At 39.9% G+C, this 14,629-nt stretch overlaps 1 protein-coding gene across 3 annotated transcripts in view; it reads right to left on the reverse strand.

Moving 5' to 3' along the window:
* Window positions 1–3,407: 3,407 nt before the first annotated feature.
* MAEA (macrophage erythroblast attacher, E3 ubiquitin ligase) overlaps window positions 3,408–14,629 on the reverse strand; it is a 45,223-nt gene continuing 34,001 nt past the window's right edge. For all 3 annotated transcript variants that reach the window (XM_020797048.3, XM_020797047.3, XM_020797049.3), the window contains exons 6-9: window positions 7,830–7,938; window positions 7,183–7,316; window positions 6,472–6,667; window positions 3,408–4,727 (exon numbers count right to left, since the gene is read on the reverse strand). In XM_020797048.3, coding sequence (XP_020652707.1) covers window positions 4,632–4,727; window positions 6,472–6,667; window positions 7,183–7,316; window positions 7,830–7,938 — 535 coding nt within the window. In that variant the 3' untranslated portion in view covers window positions 3,408–4,631. The remainder of the gene's footprint in view (window positions 4,728–6,471; window positions 6,668–7,182; window positions 7,317–7,829; window positions 7,939–14,629) is intronic.

The following is a 14,629-nucleotide window of genomic DNA, read 5'->3' on the forward strand; positions in this document are numbered from 1 at the left end:
AGAACTGTTAATGATTTGCTTGTGTACAATGTTTATCTGAAGAAATTATGTTATTAAATCTGCTTCAATTCAATAAATAAGTTCAGTTTGTATTCACAAGTTTTCTGACAAACATTTATATTGTGGATTGAGGTAATTCACTGGTGGCAGCGAGAGGAAAACACGATGTGGGCCTTTGTGAGGGCAAAATACGCAAGTGCCACAAGGGTGAACGCCATAGATATTAATGTCCAAAAATCAGTAACTATTCAATAAAATATAGGTAAGATGTTTTATAGATGATATATGAGTTACTGATGATACACAATGCCAACTTTTTTTAAAGAAAAGAAAGGTTTAAAAATATGTTTAAATAATATGGGAAATGTAAAAATACTTTCATTATGCTTGATGGATATATAGGAAAATACTATAGGTGTATGAAAGTGTGAAAAATATTCTTTTCCACATGACATTTAAACTGGATCGGTTTTTTTATTGAATAGTTGACCTGAGATGTTACAGAAATAATTTTTTTGATAAGGTATATTTTTCCATGTATAAGACACTACTTTTTCCTAAAATCATTACACAAAAAATTAAGAGGTGTCTTTTACATTGAAGTAAGCTGAGATAGCAAAACGGCTGTATCTTGCCTCTATAAACAGGCTTCCTCCAATCACGAGCCTTATGGAAGTGATGTCGGCTAATGCTGAACAAACCAATTGGAACACACCTCGTTGGAGGTGGAGCCTGTAGGATCAGATTCAACAGGGACTCCTAACTAATGTCTAACGTTCTGAGCACGGAGGCTGAATACTCAAAGCTAAGTTTTCTTAATTTGGGGGTTAGAAAAGTGTGTGTAGGAGTCCTTATAAACCAGGGTGTGTGTGTTATAAATGGAAAAATACAGTAATTTCTACAGTTATTAGATGGGAAATGATAGAAGAAAACATATCCTAGAGTCAGAAGAGCTGAAAGGGAAGTCACAGAGCTGGAGGAAACAATAATTCCATAATTAGACTGAAAAGATAGCTAGGAAAGCATAGATTAAAGAAGAATGTGAAGGTCCAATTAAGGAATAGACCAGTAACTATAGTAACACTGAGAAAATCTGCTGGTTTCTTTTAATCTTTCTTTGTAGTACAGTATAAGTGAACAAGTTGATGTAAATGTACTATCTCACTCTGGAATGTTTTCCTTTCTCTATCCATACCTACCCCCCAACCCTAAATTCCTTTCTCCATAACCCTATCGCTATTGAAAAGAATAAAAAAAAAAAAATAAGGAATCTTATTTCTTTGTGTGCCACATTACTATATGTTGCTATATATTTAATTACTTTTTCATATTCAATACCTACTTGCTTAGGAGAAGGTTTGCTCTTTTGTCTCCATTCAGTTTCCTCTGTTTCATTCAGACCATCTCTCAGGTCCACAGTTCCTCTATCTCTATCCATCCCCATCCATGAGGTAATCCTTCGTTATCCCTCTTTCATCTTCTTTCTCCTTTCTCAACTCATCTGCTCCATGTTCTGCCTTCTCTCCCCACTCTCTCCCCTCTTATCTCCTCCTCAATCACTACTTCCTTCTCTTTTCTTCCTGCTATCAGGAATCCTTCCGCTATTGGTAGAGCCTCTGCTATTTCCCATGTCTGTCTTATTCTACTTTATTTTCTCTACCCCTTCCAGTTTGTAATCGCAACTTTGAAAACAGCAGATAAAATAGTGTAAACACTCTCATATCCCTCCATTGCAGACAATAGAGAGGACTGCTCACTACCAGTCGCTATAGCCTTTGGCTTTTCTTACAATCAGCCACAAATCTCAGATCGCATATTCCCTCCAAACATGTTAAAATCTGTTTGTGCTGCTTCGGACCATATATCTGCAAATGTAGACTGGCTGTTGCAAAGAGCTAACCCACTGAAAGTTTTTGGCATCCACTACTACCCATGACTATGTCCTTTTCATGCTTGGGTTGGGATTCAAACACTACAATTTGTGATGCACATCATTTGTTAACTAGCATTAATCTTTGTCCTAGAGATGTTTCTACTAGTGCTGAGGAGAGGCTGTGTGAAGTATGAACTCACATTTCACTGCACTGAGTTTTATCATAGCATGATATGCAGTTCGTATAAAAGTAGATAACGCTTGAAATCCTGTTATGCATTGCGCAAGTTTTACTAATGATTGCTGTAAATTTTAAAAATCTGTATCATTATTTGTTACCCGCTGACTCAGTACACAACATATTCTCTGGAGATTTCTTAATGTATGACGTTTCATAGCTAAAAATGCCTTTTGCAATGCTCTCTAAGTGGGGCTTCCCTTGAGACTGACCAAGAGACTACAGCAGGTCCAGAATGTGGTGGACAGACTGGTGGCTGGTGTTATCAAATTTGATCAATCTTCCCAGTGCAGGCCATCCTCCATTGGCTACCCATGGTGTCCCAGATCAGGTTCAAGGTTCTGACAGACATATATAAAGCCCTTCATGCTTTGGGACCACATTATCCGCTGGAGCTTCTTTTCCCAATGTCAGGCCAGGCCCCTGTGCGTATCCACCCTGAGAGAGGCCCAACAGTTATCTACTACAGATAGGGCCTTCTTGGTGGTGGCACCTATGTTATGGAATCAAGTCCCAGAGGAGGAATGCCTGGTCCCTTCCCTGTACTCATTCAGGAGGCAATTAAAAACACTATTTTTCAGGGAGGCCTTTCACTGGTTGGATGCCTCACCTCCAGTCTTGCCTCACTCCAAAAAAATTGTTAGCCTTTTTATTTAAGTTTTTAGACCATGTTTTTGCTATTTATGATGTATTTAGTTCTGTATAGTTTGTTTTCACTGTCCGTAAACCACCCAGAATAGTGCTTTAGCACTAATGGGCAGTCTATAAATTGAAATAATAAATAATAGTGAACCACCAGTGCAATTTGGTCAGATTTGTAGTTTGATGTTTAAAAGTGTTATTGGGGGTGGTGGTAATTTTTAAACCAAGTTATTTCTGAATGAGCTGATGGGGAATGTCATTCGGGTCAACAGTGAAGGAACCCTGTAAATCCCACTTATTTTAGTAGGGAATTAATACTGCTCGTTCAATGCATTGAATTAGTGTGAAATTTTGACTGTATGACTCAGCCCTCCAATTCCTTGCCTTCACCAGAGTTTTGGATGCTCCTATTGGGTTAGAATTAAGAAGAGGTAAGCATTGCACATATCCCATTACTGACTAGTTAAGAATATCCACAATTTCTTGAAAGCAATATTCACAATATCATAATTTTCTGATGATTGACTGTTAATACCAGGATTAGCTAAAATATATTTAATGTACCCATTCCAGTAGTGATGAGGGGGATTGCTGAAGCCCATTAAAAGAATAAGCTATTGCGTAAGTAAAGGAAAAAAGGTTTATGAACAAGGCTTATGTTTACTTTCTTTATTAGCTAATCAACATCAACATGCAAAAATAAATGCTAAATACAAACTTCTACCATATGGTTTTCTTTCAACTACAATGGGTTTTGTTTGGAGAGTGGTAAGGAGGTGATTTGTATCTGTTAAAATTGAACTAATCTCTTCTGTAATGAATACCCTAAAGTTACATAATTATCCTGCAAGGCATCTTCAAAACTTGCCCAACACTTAAGGTTATCAGATGATTTTCATGTGAATACATTCTCAAAGCAAGAAATAAGGCAGTAGCACTAATGGTCTGATACTGAATCCTATGCCCATAGTAACTAATAAATGAATGATGTTACCACTACGGTCAACTGGAAGGACAGGCACCAAAGCAGTGCATTATGCCTGTAACATTATCTGTTCTCTGTATTTATGCACTCTTCCTCATGATGGAGGGGAGAATAAAACCTTATATTTCTATTCAAAGGAATTTCTGATACCTCCAATGAAATTAGTCTTGTTACTGTTGCCAGACATCCCTTCCACAGAACTACAATAGCCCATGGGATCATTTAAAAGGCAGAGTGTAACAGAATACCAAACAAAAGGGTCTTCAGTTGCTAACATAAGAGGCAGGAAGCACGCTGAGGCCCACATCACACTTTTATATAACATGTTTCCAGTTTGTGTGTGGCAGCCACATCCAAAGGGAAGATGCACATGCACTCAGACTCACACATATCTCAGCCATACACTTGAGGCCACAGTAGACATACATTCAGAAGCTGTGATTAGCTCCAGCTTCCTAGTGTATTACAGATTTGCATATTTGGCCCCTTCAAATACCACTCTGTTTCACAAATGGGTACACATTAGTGTTACTGAAAACACGTCTGGAAATGTGAAGTGGCCCTTTGAAATTCACTGTAACATTTTTATCCCTCAAGTGAACAGTCCATTTGAGTAAACTTCTTTTTCTGGATGAATATTTGAGATACCAATTACTGTCCAAACATTCAAAACTTGTTCCCTCCAAGTACAAACTTTTAGTCACACTTCCTCAATTTCTAAGAGTGTATATTGTTGTTCAATGATCTTTGGTCGCAAGAAAAAATGCCACCAATAAATCTGAATCCCTCCCTCCCCAAAACACAGCTCTCTTTGCTCAAGATCTCTTTCTACATGTCATGGCAGAATATCTTGTGACAAATTCCAGCAGCACTTCATTATGTGTATAAGGGATTTACATAATGTAAACCTTCTCTGCTTGTGAGAAGTTGAAGACTTCTTTGGTTCTTGGGCAAACTACTTTGTCATCCTGACGAACAGAAAGCAAAGACTGGAATAAAAAAACAGAAGACAGATTAAGACAATCCTCATCTGAAATAAAGCATATATTAATTAGTGATAGTCATAATCTGTAAGTGTTCTCTAAGACAGCAACAGTTCTGCAGATCATGAACCTATTGTATGCTAAAATCACAATAACAGTCTGTCCAGTCTTTTTGTAATCTTGCTCTCAAGATATCTGCACAGAGACAACTTTTACTGAGATTCTGTTCTTTTAATTTTATATTTTAGCTTCATTCTTTGAAAATTTTTTGATAGCAGAAACAGGCAAGTAACCTGAACACCCACCCTTTAGAGAAACAAGTACAACTAAAATTGTAACATAACTATGTTTGTCAAAAATACTGACAACAGCACCATACTGACAGGCCTCAAATTGGTATGAATTATGTAGGTCAATATCTTGTTCCCTTGTTCTGCATGTGCAATGCTCTACTGCACAAGCAGTGGGTTTTTCCCAGAACCTGCACATTAAGTATCCAATATCTCCTAGCACTGGGGGAAAAATGGAAGTGACATCCAACTTCTGCAACAGCAAGCTGGTGATTGCAAGAGCTCACCCATGGTGAACAAAACAATAGCCACAACTCTGTCTATTCAAAAGAACAGGACATGATCTGCTGCTTTAAGATGCAACCCACTACATAGCAGCTTGGGAATAACAGCTTAGTGCTGAAAGGGAATAAGGTATTCACATTGTGTAGCTACCTAGTAGCTAGTCTATATAAGAATATAAAGCCAGGTGCTAGTCTATATAAGAATACTACGCTCAAGAGGCTTTCAAGAGCTTCTCGATCTATCAAGGAAAGTTTATTTCCATTTTCAACAGGGTGAAGGATAAAGAGAAAAGTTGTTATGAAAGCCATTACAAAATTCTATTCCAATTTTTAAACTTCTATTCCAAATTGTAGTGACCCTAATATGATTTTCAAAATATGCAAGATGTTCTAGGAAAAGCTAACCCTTGCCACGAGTTTCCATGCCTGAGCTGGGATTTGAACCCAGGTCTCTCAAGTCCTAGTCCAAACACTGTGTTCACTACATCACATTGACTGTCTCTAGGGTTATTACTTTATACAAAAACATATGCAAGTCATTTACTGTGACTCAATGTCTTCACTAGGTTTCATTTTACAAAAGCCTTCTCAAGAAAAATCTTCGAAGGGTAAATGCTGTTTAATACTGCAAGTCAATGAAGCTACTGAGTATATAAAGCTATTTTAAAATGTAGTTCCCAGATGGTGGAATAAAAGAAAGTGGTCACTGCAGCAGGAGTGGTTTAGAATCTTCTGCACCATTAATCATCAGTAGCCAAATCAATACAAAAAGGGTCCTGTGAGGGCAAATTTGGTTATCATTAAGAATTTCCTTGTAGATGAAACCACTACTTCTTGTCCCATCTTTGGTTAGAGCAGTCACATGTCTTACTTTACACAGTACAGTTCCCTAGTATAAGGAATGTCAAGAGTTTCTTAAGAACTTGCATGTGGCAATTACCAAAAATATGTGTCTTATAGGGCAAGCAAAACAAACATTGGCTCTTGGGTTGTTTTAATAAAAATAGTACAGCCTATAGTTTCTGAGCCCATTGGAAAAAATGATAATCACAAAGTAAGCACTTTCTTTCATAAAATATTCACAAATAAGATTCCAAAGCATATTTAGTGCTACTTTTGTTCTTGGTTGCATATATAGCAAGCTTAGGTTAGATTGTTTTAAAGGAAAACACTTACATTGTATCCATACACGTATCCATTTGGAAGCATCATGGGAGGATTATTTTCATTCATCACATCTCCTGAAATCTTGCAGACTAGTCGGGAGTTGGCACAGTGTGCCATTGGCAAAGGCTGAGCCAGCTTATTTAGGGATTTGCTACACACAGGGCAATCAGGGTTCTTTGAACTGCCATCCTCTTTATAACATTGTCTATTAAAAAGCAAGTTAAAGGACAACTGCTATAGAAGTTGAATATTTAAATCGATAAACATTGACTGAAGGATTCAGTTGCCACTGAAGACTTTCAGGCTAATATTAGGAAAGATCATGCAAGTGCTGAAGTTTTAGTTCAAGTTTGCATAAGAAAAGCAAAACTTTCCGGACCACCCTTAAGGTTTTTAAAAAACAAACAAAAACTTTTGAGATTCAGCATGCAATAGACATACTTGGTCACGTTATTAAATACCAAGCAAAAATACATACCTGGAATTCAAATTTATTTCCCAATTTGCATCAAGACTGTTTATCACTCAGGCTATATTTTGTGAAACACAGACTTTGAAAACTACTGTAGCTTCTGTATTTCCCCTAAAATTGAACGTAAGTATACTAAACAAAAATTTGCCAAGTACTACTATAACTTAGAAAACGTGTTTCCTACAAAAATTCCTAATTTTTAACTGCCAAAAATCTTTAGCAATCCATTACTATGCAATGAAGGATACGGTGTTTTTATAGCCGAAAGCCCAGCTTGGAGTGTTATAGTAAAAACAGAATTGTTCCCCAGCTGGTGCAACCTGTAGTTATCGTATCTAAACTGCTGAATTAGCATCCTCCATCGTGCAGGGTCCAGAAGATCCTGTTGAGAACACACAAAATGCAGAGCCAGACTGAAACATACTGAAAGTCTCAAAATACTGAGAAAAATTAAATTATGTGTTGCACCATTTGGCCCTGAAATTAGCTCATTAGCCCCAAACCATAAACATTCCATTAGTATGAAAAAGTATTTTATGCTTATTTAGTCCCGCCTCAATAAAGCTCAATATAAAACACATACAGTAAGACCCCCTTATATGTGGTATCAGTATCTGCTAGTTCACTTATCCATGGTCTAAAAATATTAAAAATATTAAAAGAAATATATATTTCCAAAGATGAAGTTACCAGAACTGGCCACTAGAGGAAGCCAGCAACCATGCTACAAACAGCATTTGCTATTAAAATATCAAAATAGCTTTTGCTATAATCTGCATTTTCCAGCACCTGGGGTGGAAGCTTGAAACTGATCCCCCATGCATACAGGGGATGTCCTATTGTATTCCTTTAAACACACATGCATACACAAATACAGTAATGAATAAATATTTACCTTGTAAGGAGAGATGTGAGTATCGGAAGGGAAGGCCAACATTCCCATCACTTGTCGCACCTCATCGAGCTGACTTCCTTCAGCCTGGCTAAAATGTTTCCTTGCATGTCTGAAATTCAGAATCCAAAATAATTTTGCTTGGGTCTCTTTCCTTTTCTTGTAATATTTAAATCTCTACACAAAAATGTACCACACCTTAACATATACAGTGGGGTCTCGACTTACGAACGACCTGACTTGCGAACAATTCGAGTTACGAACCTGCCCTATAGGGAAAGTAAGGACTCGACATGCGAACTTCCCTCGAGTTACGAACAGGGAAAAAAGTCCCCCCTCCCTCCCCTTAGAGGCTTCTGGAGGGGGGGAAAGGGTCAGAAACTTAAAAATAAATACTGTACTGTTAAATAAAGTCACTTACCAGGCCTTGGTAGCCCCCAAACCACAGGAAAAAGAGCAGGAAAGAGCTAAAAGCCCACACCCAGAAAGAGCCTGGCAGCCATTTTGTGGTTTTCCCCGCTCCTCTCCCCGCCTAACAGCTGATCGGCTGGCTCTGAGCAGGCTTCCGGAGGCTTGCTCAGCACCTAAAAAGCCTGCCTGAGTGCCTTTGTGCTGAAAAAATCAGCACAACATGCTTTAAAACATTATTTAAAATTGGCTTCGTTTAAAAAAAAGAGAGTTCTAAAGTGCTGCCTTTGGTGTTCCCTGCCTTCCCTGAACCTAAGGGGAAAAAAGAAAATATCCCTCTCTAGTGGCAGAAGGCAGAATAGCAGCTTCCCATTAGTTTCTATGGACAGAAAAGAGCAGATACGGATTAAATGGTTTTCAATGCATTCCTATGGGAAATGCAGATTCGACTTAAGAAATTTTCGACTTGAGAACCACCTTCCAATACGGATTAAGTTCTTAAGTCGAGACCCCACTGTAGAAGGCAGTTTTCAAGGCAAAATCTTGCAAGCAGAGGAAGCATCTCCATTTATATGTTAGAATAAGTACTGCTAATTTTTTAGACAAACATGCCCCCCTAAAAACACTTGTACAATATAAGCTAAGCCAAGTTTTTCCACATTTTGCATGGAATGCAGTGTTTAAGCAGTTCTAAGTCTGTATCAAATCTAATACTATCAATCGCCTAACTAAAGTTCTGAGTTTAGCAGTATGATGTATGTTTGTATATACCATCTCGTTCATTTCACCCCTTCAGTTTCTTGACTAGCATTAACTTTGATAAGTGATGTCTGCATTAGCAGTAGCTGTTAACCAAGATCTGTAAATCAGTTCTCAAGCTTGGCTTAAAAGCTAACCAGAATTACAATTCACCATGGTTAGCAATGGTACAGGAATAATGCTGAACCAACCTAATAAATCACAAGATACGAAGGAAGAATTTGTGTACTGTAGCTATAATTAGCCCATCACAGTCTCCTGATCTACTAATGATAACTATGTATAATATTAGCTTTATATATTTGCATTTGTCCTATAAATGTTGCAGGAGAATGTCTGGATTAAAGCTCTTGAATTTTTAAGTAAGTACAAATTCTCTTATATAAATTAAGCACTAGGAAAAAATCTCAGCACTTGATAGCAAAATTAAATAACTATGATATTAAAATGATTCTTTGCAGAGTGATGCAATTAGCACAAATAATATAATGAAATATTAAAATAGTACTTATAGATTAATAAAATAAATAAAAATAGCCAACAGTACATTAAACTATAAAAACAATAAAACCAAACTATTTAAATTATTTATTTATTTATTTATTTGATTTATATCCTGCCTATCTGGACCGACGGCCCACTCTAGGCAATTAAATCTTTTAATTGCCAACATTACAGCAGTTCTGAAAACAGAAGTCTTTGCCTGGGAGCTGACTGAAACCAGATACAGCACTACACACATTTCTCTGAGGATGGCAATCCAAAGCCAAGTGATTTCCATGAAAATACTCAACATATAATGAAGACAAAAAAAAGATAAAACAAAAACATCTGTCCAAGCCATACATCTGCAGTAATTATTACCAGACTTGTCTATCCAACTTAATTAGTATGAGAAGTTGTTGATATTCTATATGTTCTATAACTTTTGGTTCTTCTAAACCTTAGAGGAGCTTTTGATACTACCTTTGAAAGAAATCAGATCCATTGTTGGTATTCTTAGCAGCTTCCATTTTCTAGCAGTCCAAACTCATGTAAGTTTTGATACCTGAATTATCTTTGTTTTGGGTTCTCAAAATGAAACAAGAGTCCTGCTAATTGGAGTAAATATTTTTGCCCTGGTTCATAAGAGAAAAACAGATTGCTTTAATAACATTTGTTCTTTGAGAGGTTATCTATGCATTCATACTAAAGGAAGTGTCTAGATGAAGAATGAGTTTTGGTGGCAGCCTCACCCTTCCATGTGCTGATATTCAACACCCTCCCCATTTTTACATTTGGGTGGCACAGTCCTAGAATCAGTTAACTGCAGGTGCATTAGATGGAAGAGATATTAAGTCAAGTGAATTCACAAATGACTACTCAAAGAAGAAATGCTACAAAAGCAAACCATTCTTCTTTGTCTTTGTTTCTATGCATTCATGCCAATGAGTAAAAACTAGCAATCCTACTTCCAAATACAACTAGGGGCAGGAGGATATGCACCTGCAGTTAATACAGCACTGCAAAGATTACAGTCCTCCAAAGAAAGTGAGACCTGGTGTCCATTCAGTTAGACTGGATAAATGTAGATGATTGAGAATGACACTGGCATAAATGAGATAATTACTCCCCATTTAAAAATTATGAGTAGACAGCCAAAGCCTGGTGGAGTTGCTTTGGCAAAGGCATTCTAGTCAATTGATATGCCAAAGCGATTGCTCTGATTCTGCAAAACTCTGAGAAGAAACCCTTTCTTAGGTCACTAAAATATGTCTGGTGGATTGACTGAGCCGTTTTCTAAATGGAGAACGCTATCACTATTTTTATAGTCAAGGTATATAGATCCTTTTATGTCAAATGTCAAGGGAGATAGGGAAAAAGAAGGAAACACTACCTCAGTGCGATTAACAGACTGAAGTGTGGAAGCCAGTATTGATAGTAAGCTTCTGTGTGTGTGTACCAAAACAAACAAACAAAAACTGGCAACATGAAGGACGAACAACTATATGAAGATAAATGTCTTTCAGATCTATAGATATAAATCAATCATCTTCCCAGACTAAAGGAAGGAGATAGGTCAGAGTCAATGCATGAAAACTATTTGCAGTAATGTAAACGTTGACACCTCAAAGATCGAAGGAAGGCCAGATGGCGCCATGAAACAGCACATGTATCAGGAATAGGATGATTGTGGTATGAAGAATAGTCTTGATGATTTCTTTATTTAGTTGTTTATTGATCTCTTGCAAATAAAGGCTTGGGAGGTAGCAATGTACAGGTGTCAGTGGAAGATGGATTCTCAATCTATTCAATATACCTACTGCACTACTTCAAGTACCCACTGTTCAGTAGTGATTCTGTTCTAGGCCCAAAGTGGTTGTGCTAATGTGGTAGCAAAGACCGTGGTTTGGGTATTTATATAGGAAGCATAGTGGAGATTAGCACTCCCAGTAAATTCAGTAGCAACAATGGAGATTAGATGTTGTTGGACACTCTCCAAAATTGATGGCAGTAAACTTGTATTTGTCAAGGTGCCAATGTAGATATGGTGGTCAACGTTCACAGTTTCTTTCTGAAGGAAATAATTTGGCTCTGAAACAGGGAAATTGTTTAGACTGATGTGTGGTCATTTAGAGAAGGCTTGTTGTGGCCTCATGTAAATAGGGCTCCTCCACTGGAATCTGCTGTAGATTTGGTACCCAACCATGCTGGTTAGGTTGGTGTAAAAGAGATGTTGATGGAACTCTCATACAATTTGACATGGTAGCCAATCTGTACTCTGTATCTAACCTTTATCTGTTCTAGATAAACACAGACCATGGCCTTCAACTGGCATATATCAACTATCTCATCTCTTTATCAACATGTAAAAGAAACATTGGATGGAACCATGAATGACAGCACTAAGTGACTATTCCTGCAAGGGCTCTCATGGGGCACTGAACCGCATGCTCTGCTGAGTTAATTTGGTGTCTTGCCAATTCACGTCTCCCAAAAAAAATACAGCTGACATGCATATCTTGACATCTGAGAGGTGATCCATGAAAACAAATGCCCTGGAGCAGTGATGGTGAACCTATGGCATGTGTTCCACAGCTGGCATATAGAGCCCTTTCTGCTGGCACGCAAGCCATAGGTTGCCAGATTGCTACTCGCCTCGCCCCACCTGCGCAGCCTCAGGAGGTGGCTGCAGCTGGTGCTGGCACTTCGGCAGGTGGATCCGGAGCAACTGGTACTAGCAGCGGAGGGGTCTTGAGGCACCTCCATGCCAGGATTCCCCCTTCCGCCACCACTTCCGGTTCCAGGTCCACCATTTCCAGGTCCTCCAGGTCTGCCGCCACCGCGGCACACTGCCCGCTGTTTCTTGTTTTTGTTTTCCAGTTTGGGCACTGGAGCCCAAAAAGGTTCGCCACCACCCTTGAGAAACCACTACTATAATTCCACATTAAGTTTCCTAGGTTGCAACTTTTAAATTGAGGGATGCTCCAGAATAAGCTTTTCGGCCTAACAAATTTAGATGTTTCCTTTCTTTCCCTGGAGATAAAGAAGTTACTTACCTGTAACTCTGGTTCTTTGAGTGGTCCTCTATGAATTCACACTAATGGGTTAATCTGCGCCTGAGCAGAGCAGCCTTGGAAACCTCCACAGCTTAAGCACTTGGTGCTGGCACCTCCCCTACACTGGCTATATAACTCCGCCACCGGCACCCAGCCCTCATTTCTAAGGAACCGACTGCTGCTGCCCAACATGCAATGGCACACGTGACGAACAATGGGGAGGAGGCTGGGATGTGTGAATTCACAGAGGACCACTCAAAGAACCAGAGTTACAGGTAAGTAACTTCTTTTTCTCCTTTGTGGTCTCTGTGAATGGGTGACTGGCAAGCTGACTCACCAGGAGGGGACAACAACACGAAAGTGCAGATGCCAGGACAGCTTGACCTACTGCAGCCTGAGCCTTTGGACAGACATCCAGGCAGTAGTGCGAGATGAAGGTAGACAGAATGGCCCGTGTGGCAGGGTGGCAGACATCTGCGATGTCCACTCCATGGAGAAAGGCTGTTGAGGATGCTACAACTCTAGTAGAGTGAGCTCTCACTGACTTTGGAAGAGGAGTCTCTGCCAAATCATAGGGAGATGGATGGTCTTGACTATTCAGCTAGAGATAGTCTGAGAGGAAGCCGGTGCGCCAAAGAAGAAACCAGCATAGGTGACAAAGAGACGTTGAGAGGCACGAAACGTGGTCGTGCAATGCACATAATATGACAGAGCACGCTTCACATCTAGAGTGTGCAAAGTTGTCTCAAGCGGTGAAGATAGTGTGGGAAAGAAAACAGGAAGGAGAGTTGGCTGTTCAAATGGAAGGCAGAAAATACCTTAGGCAAGAAGGTTACCTTACAGAAAGGAGGATCTGCTCTTAGTGTAGCCAGTCCTCCAGCCCTGCAAGCTAAGGATACCCCCAGGAGAAAGGCAGTTTTGAAGCTTAGCAAGTGGTGCGATGCTGACTCCAGGGGCTCGAAGGGAGGCCTCATAAGAATTGATTGGAGAGACCACTGAGATGTTAGTGGTCTATATGCAGGGCACATATTCTCCAGGCCTCGGAGAAATAGATTGCAGGTAGAACAGGCCAGTCCCAGGTGAAGCAGGTGAAGGAGAAACTGAAGGAATGAGTCCAGAGACTCTGGCCTAGTAGGCAAATATTATCTTGATGCAAAGTGACAGAACGCCTACCATTATAGGATTAGGTAAAGATGGTAGAAGATTTGTGAGCATGACTGAGCATGTCTGTTACTGTCGGGGAAGACTCCAAGCCGACAGGCAGAGGGACTCGAGGACCGGATGAAATATCCAACCTCAGTCAATAGATGAGGGACCAGCTGCAGTGTGATGTATTCTGCAGCTCACAGAAGCAGGATGGAGAACGATGGCTAGCAAGGCGACCAAGCATGATGTTTGCACACTCATGTTGGACTCGAAAGACAGTCCTTTGAAGAAGGGGAAAAGGTGGAAACATGTAGAGGAGGTCCCGTGACCAATTTGTCAGGAAGGTGTCACCTAGGGAATTGCAGCCGATGGCGGCAGGGAAGCCGAACATGGCACACTTCTTGTTTGTCCAAGATGCGAAAGGGTCTATGTCCAGAGTCCCGCATCAATGGCAGAGGCAACGAAAGATGGTATTGTCAACAGCCTGCTTGTGAGAGCCTGACTGTAGTCTGCTGAGATGGACTGCCATGGAATTGTTCTCGCCTACCAATGTATAGCCACCAGATAAATGTGGCAAGCATAACACCATTTTGAAAGGTCGACAGTGTGAAAAAGAAGGCGTAACAAGTGAGTGCCGCCCTGCTTGTGTATATAATAAACTGCAGTGGTATTGTCTGATGCAACCTGGACCATGCAACCCCAGAGTAGGGGCTCAGATGCCCCAAAGGCCTTGGTGATTGCCAGGAGCTCCAGCACAATGATATGCAGGCCGGCTACTATCATGGACCAGCAGCCTAGGGCAACATGGTGGCGTAGACAAGCCCCCGCAGCCTGGTGGGCTGGCATCCACCACTGACTGAACCAACCGGGTCAAGAGACCAAAGGGTCTCCCTATCTGTAGGTTGAGGGGGATCTCCACCAGTCCAGTTGTCACCTGGAGCAACTTGGATT

Source organism: Pogona vitticeps, chromosome 3, assembly GCF_051106095.1.
Source record: "Pogona vitticeps strain Pit_001003342236 chromosome 3, PviZW2.1, whole genome shotgun sequence".
Classification (NCBI taxonomy): Eukaryota; Metazoa; Chordata; class Lepidosauria; order Squamata; family Agamidae; genus Pogona; species Pogona vitticeps.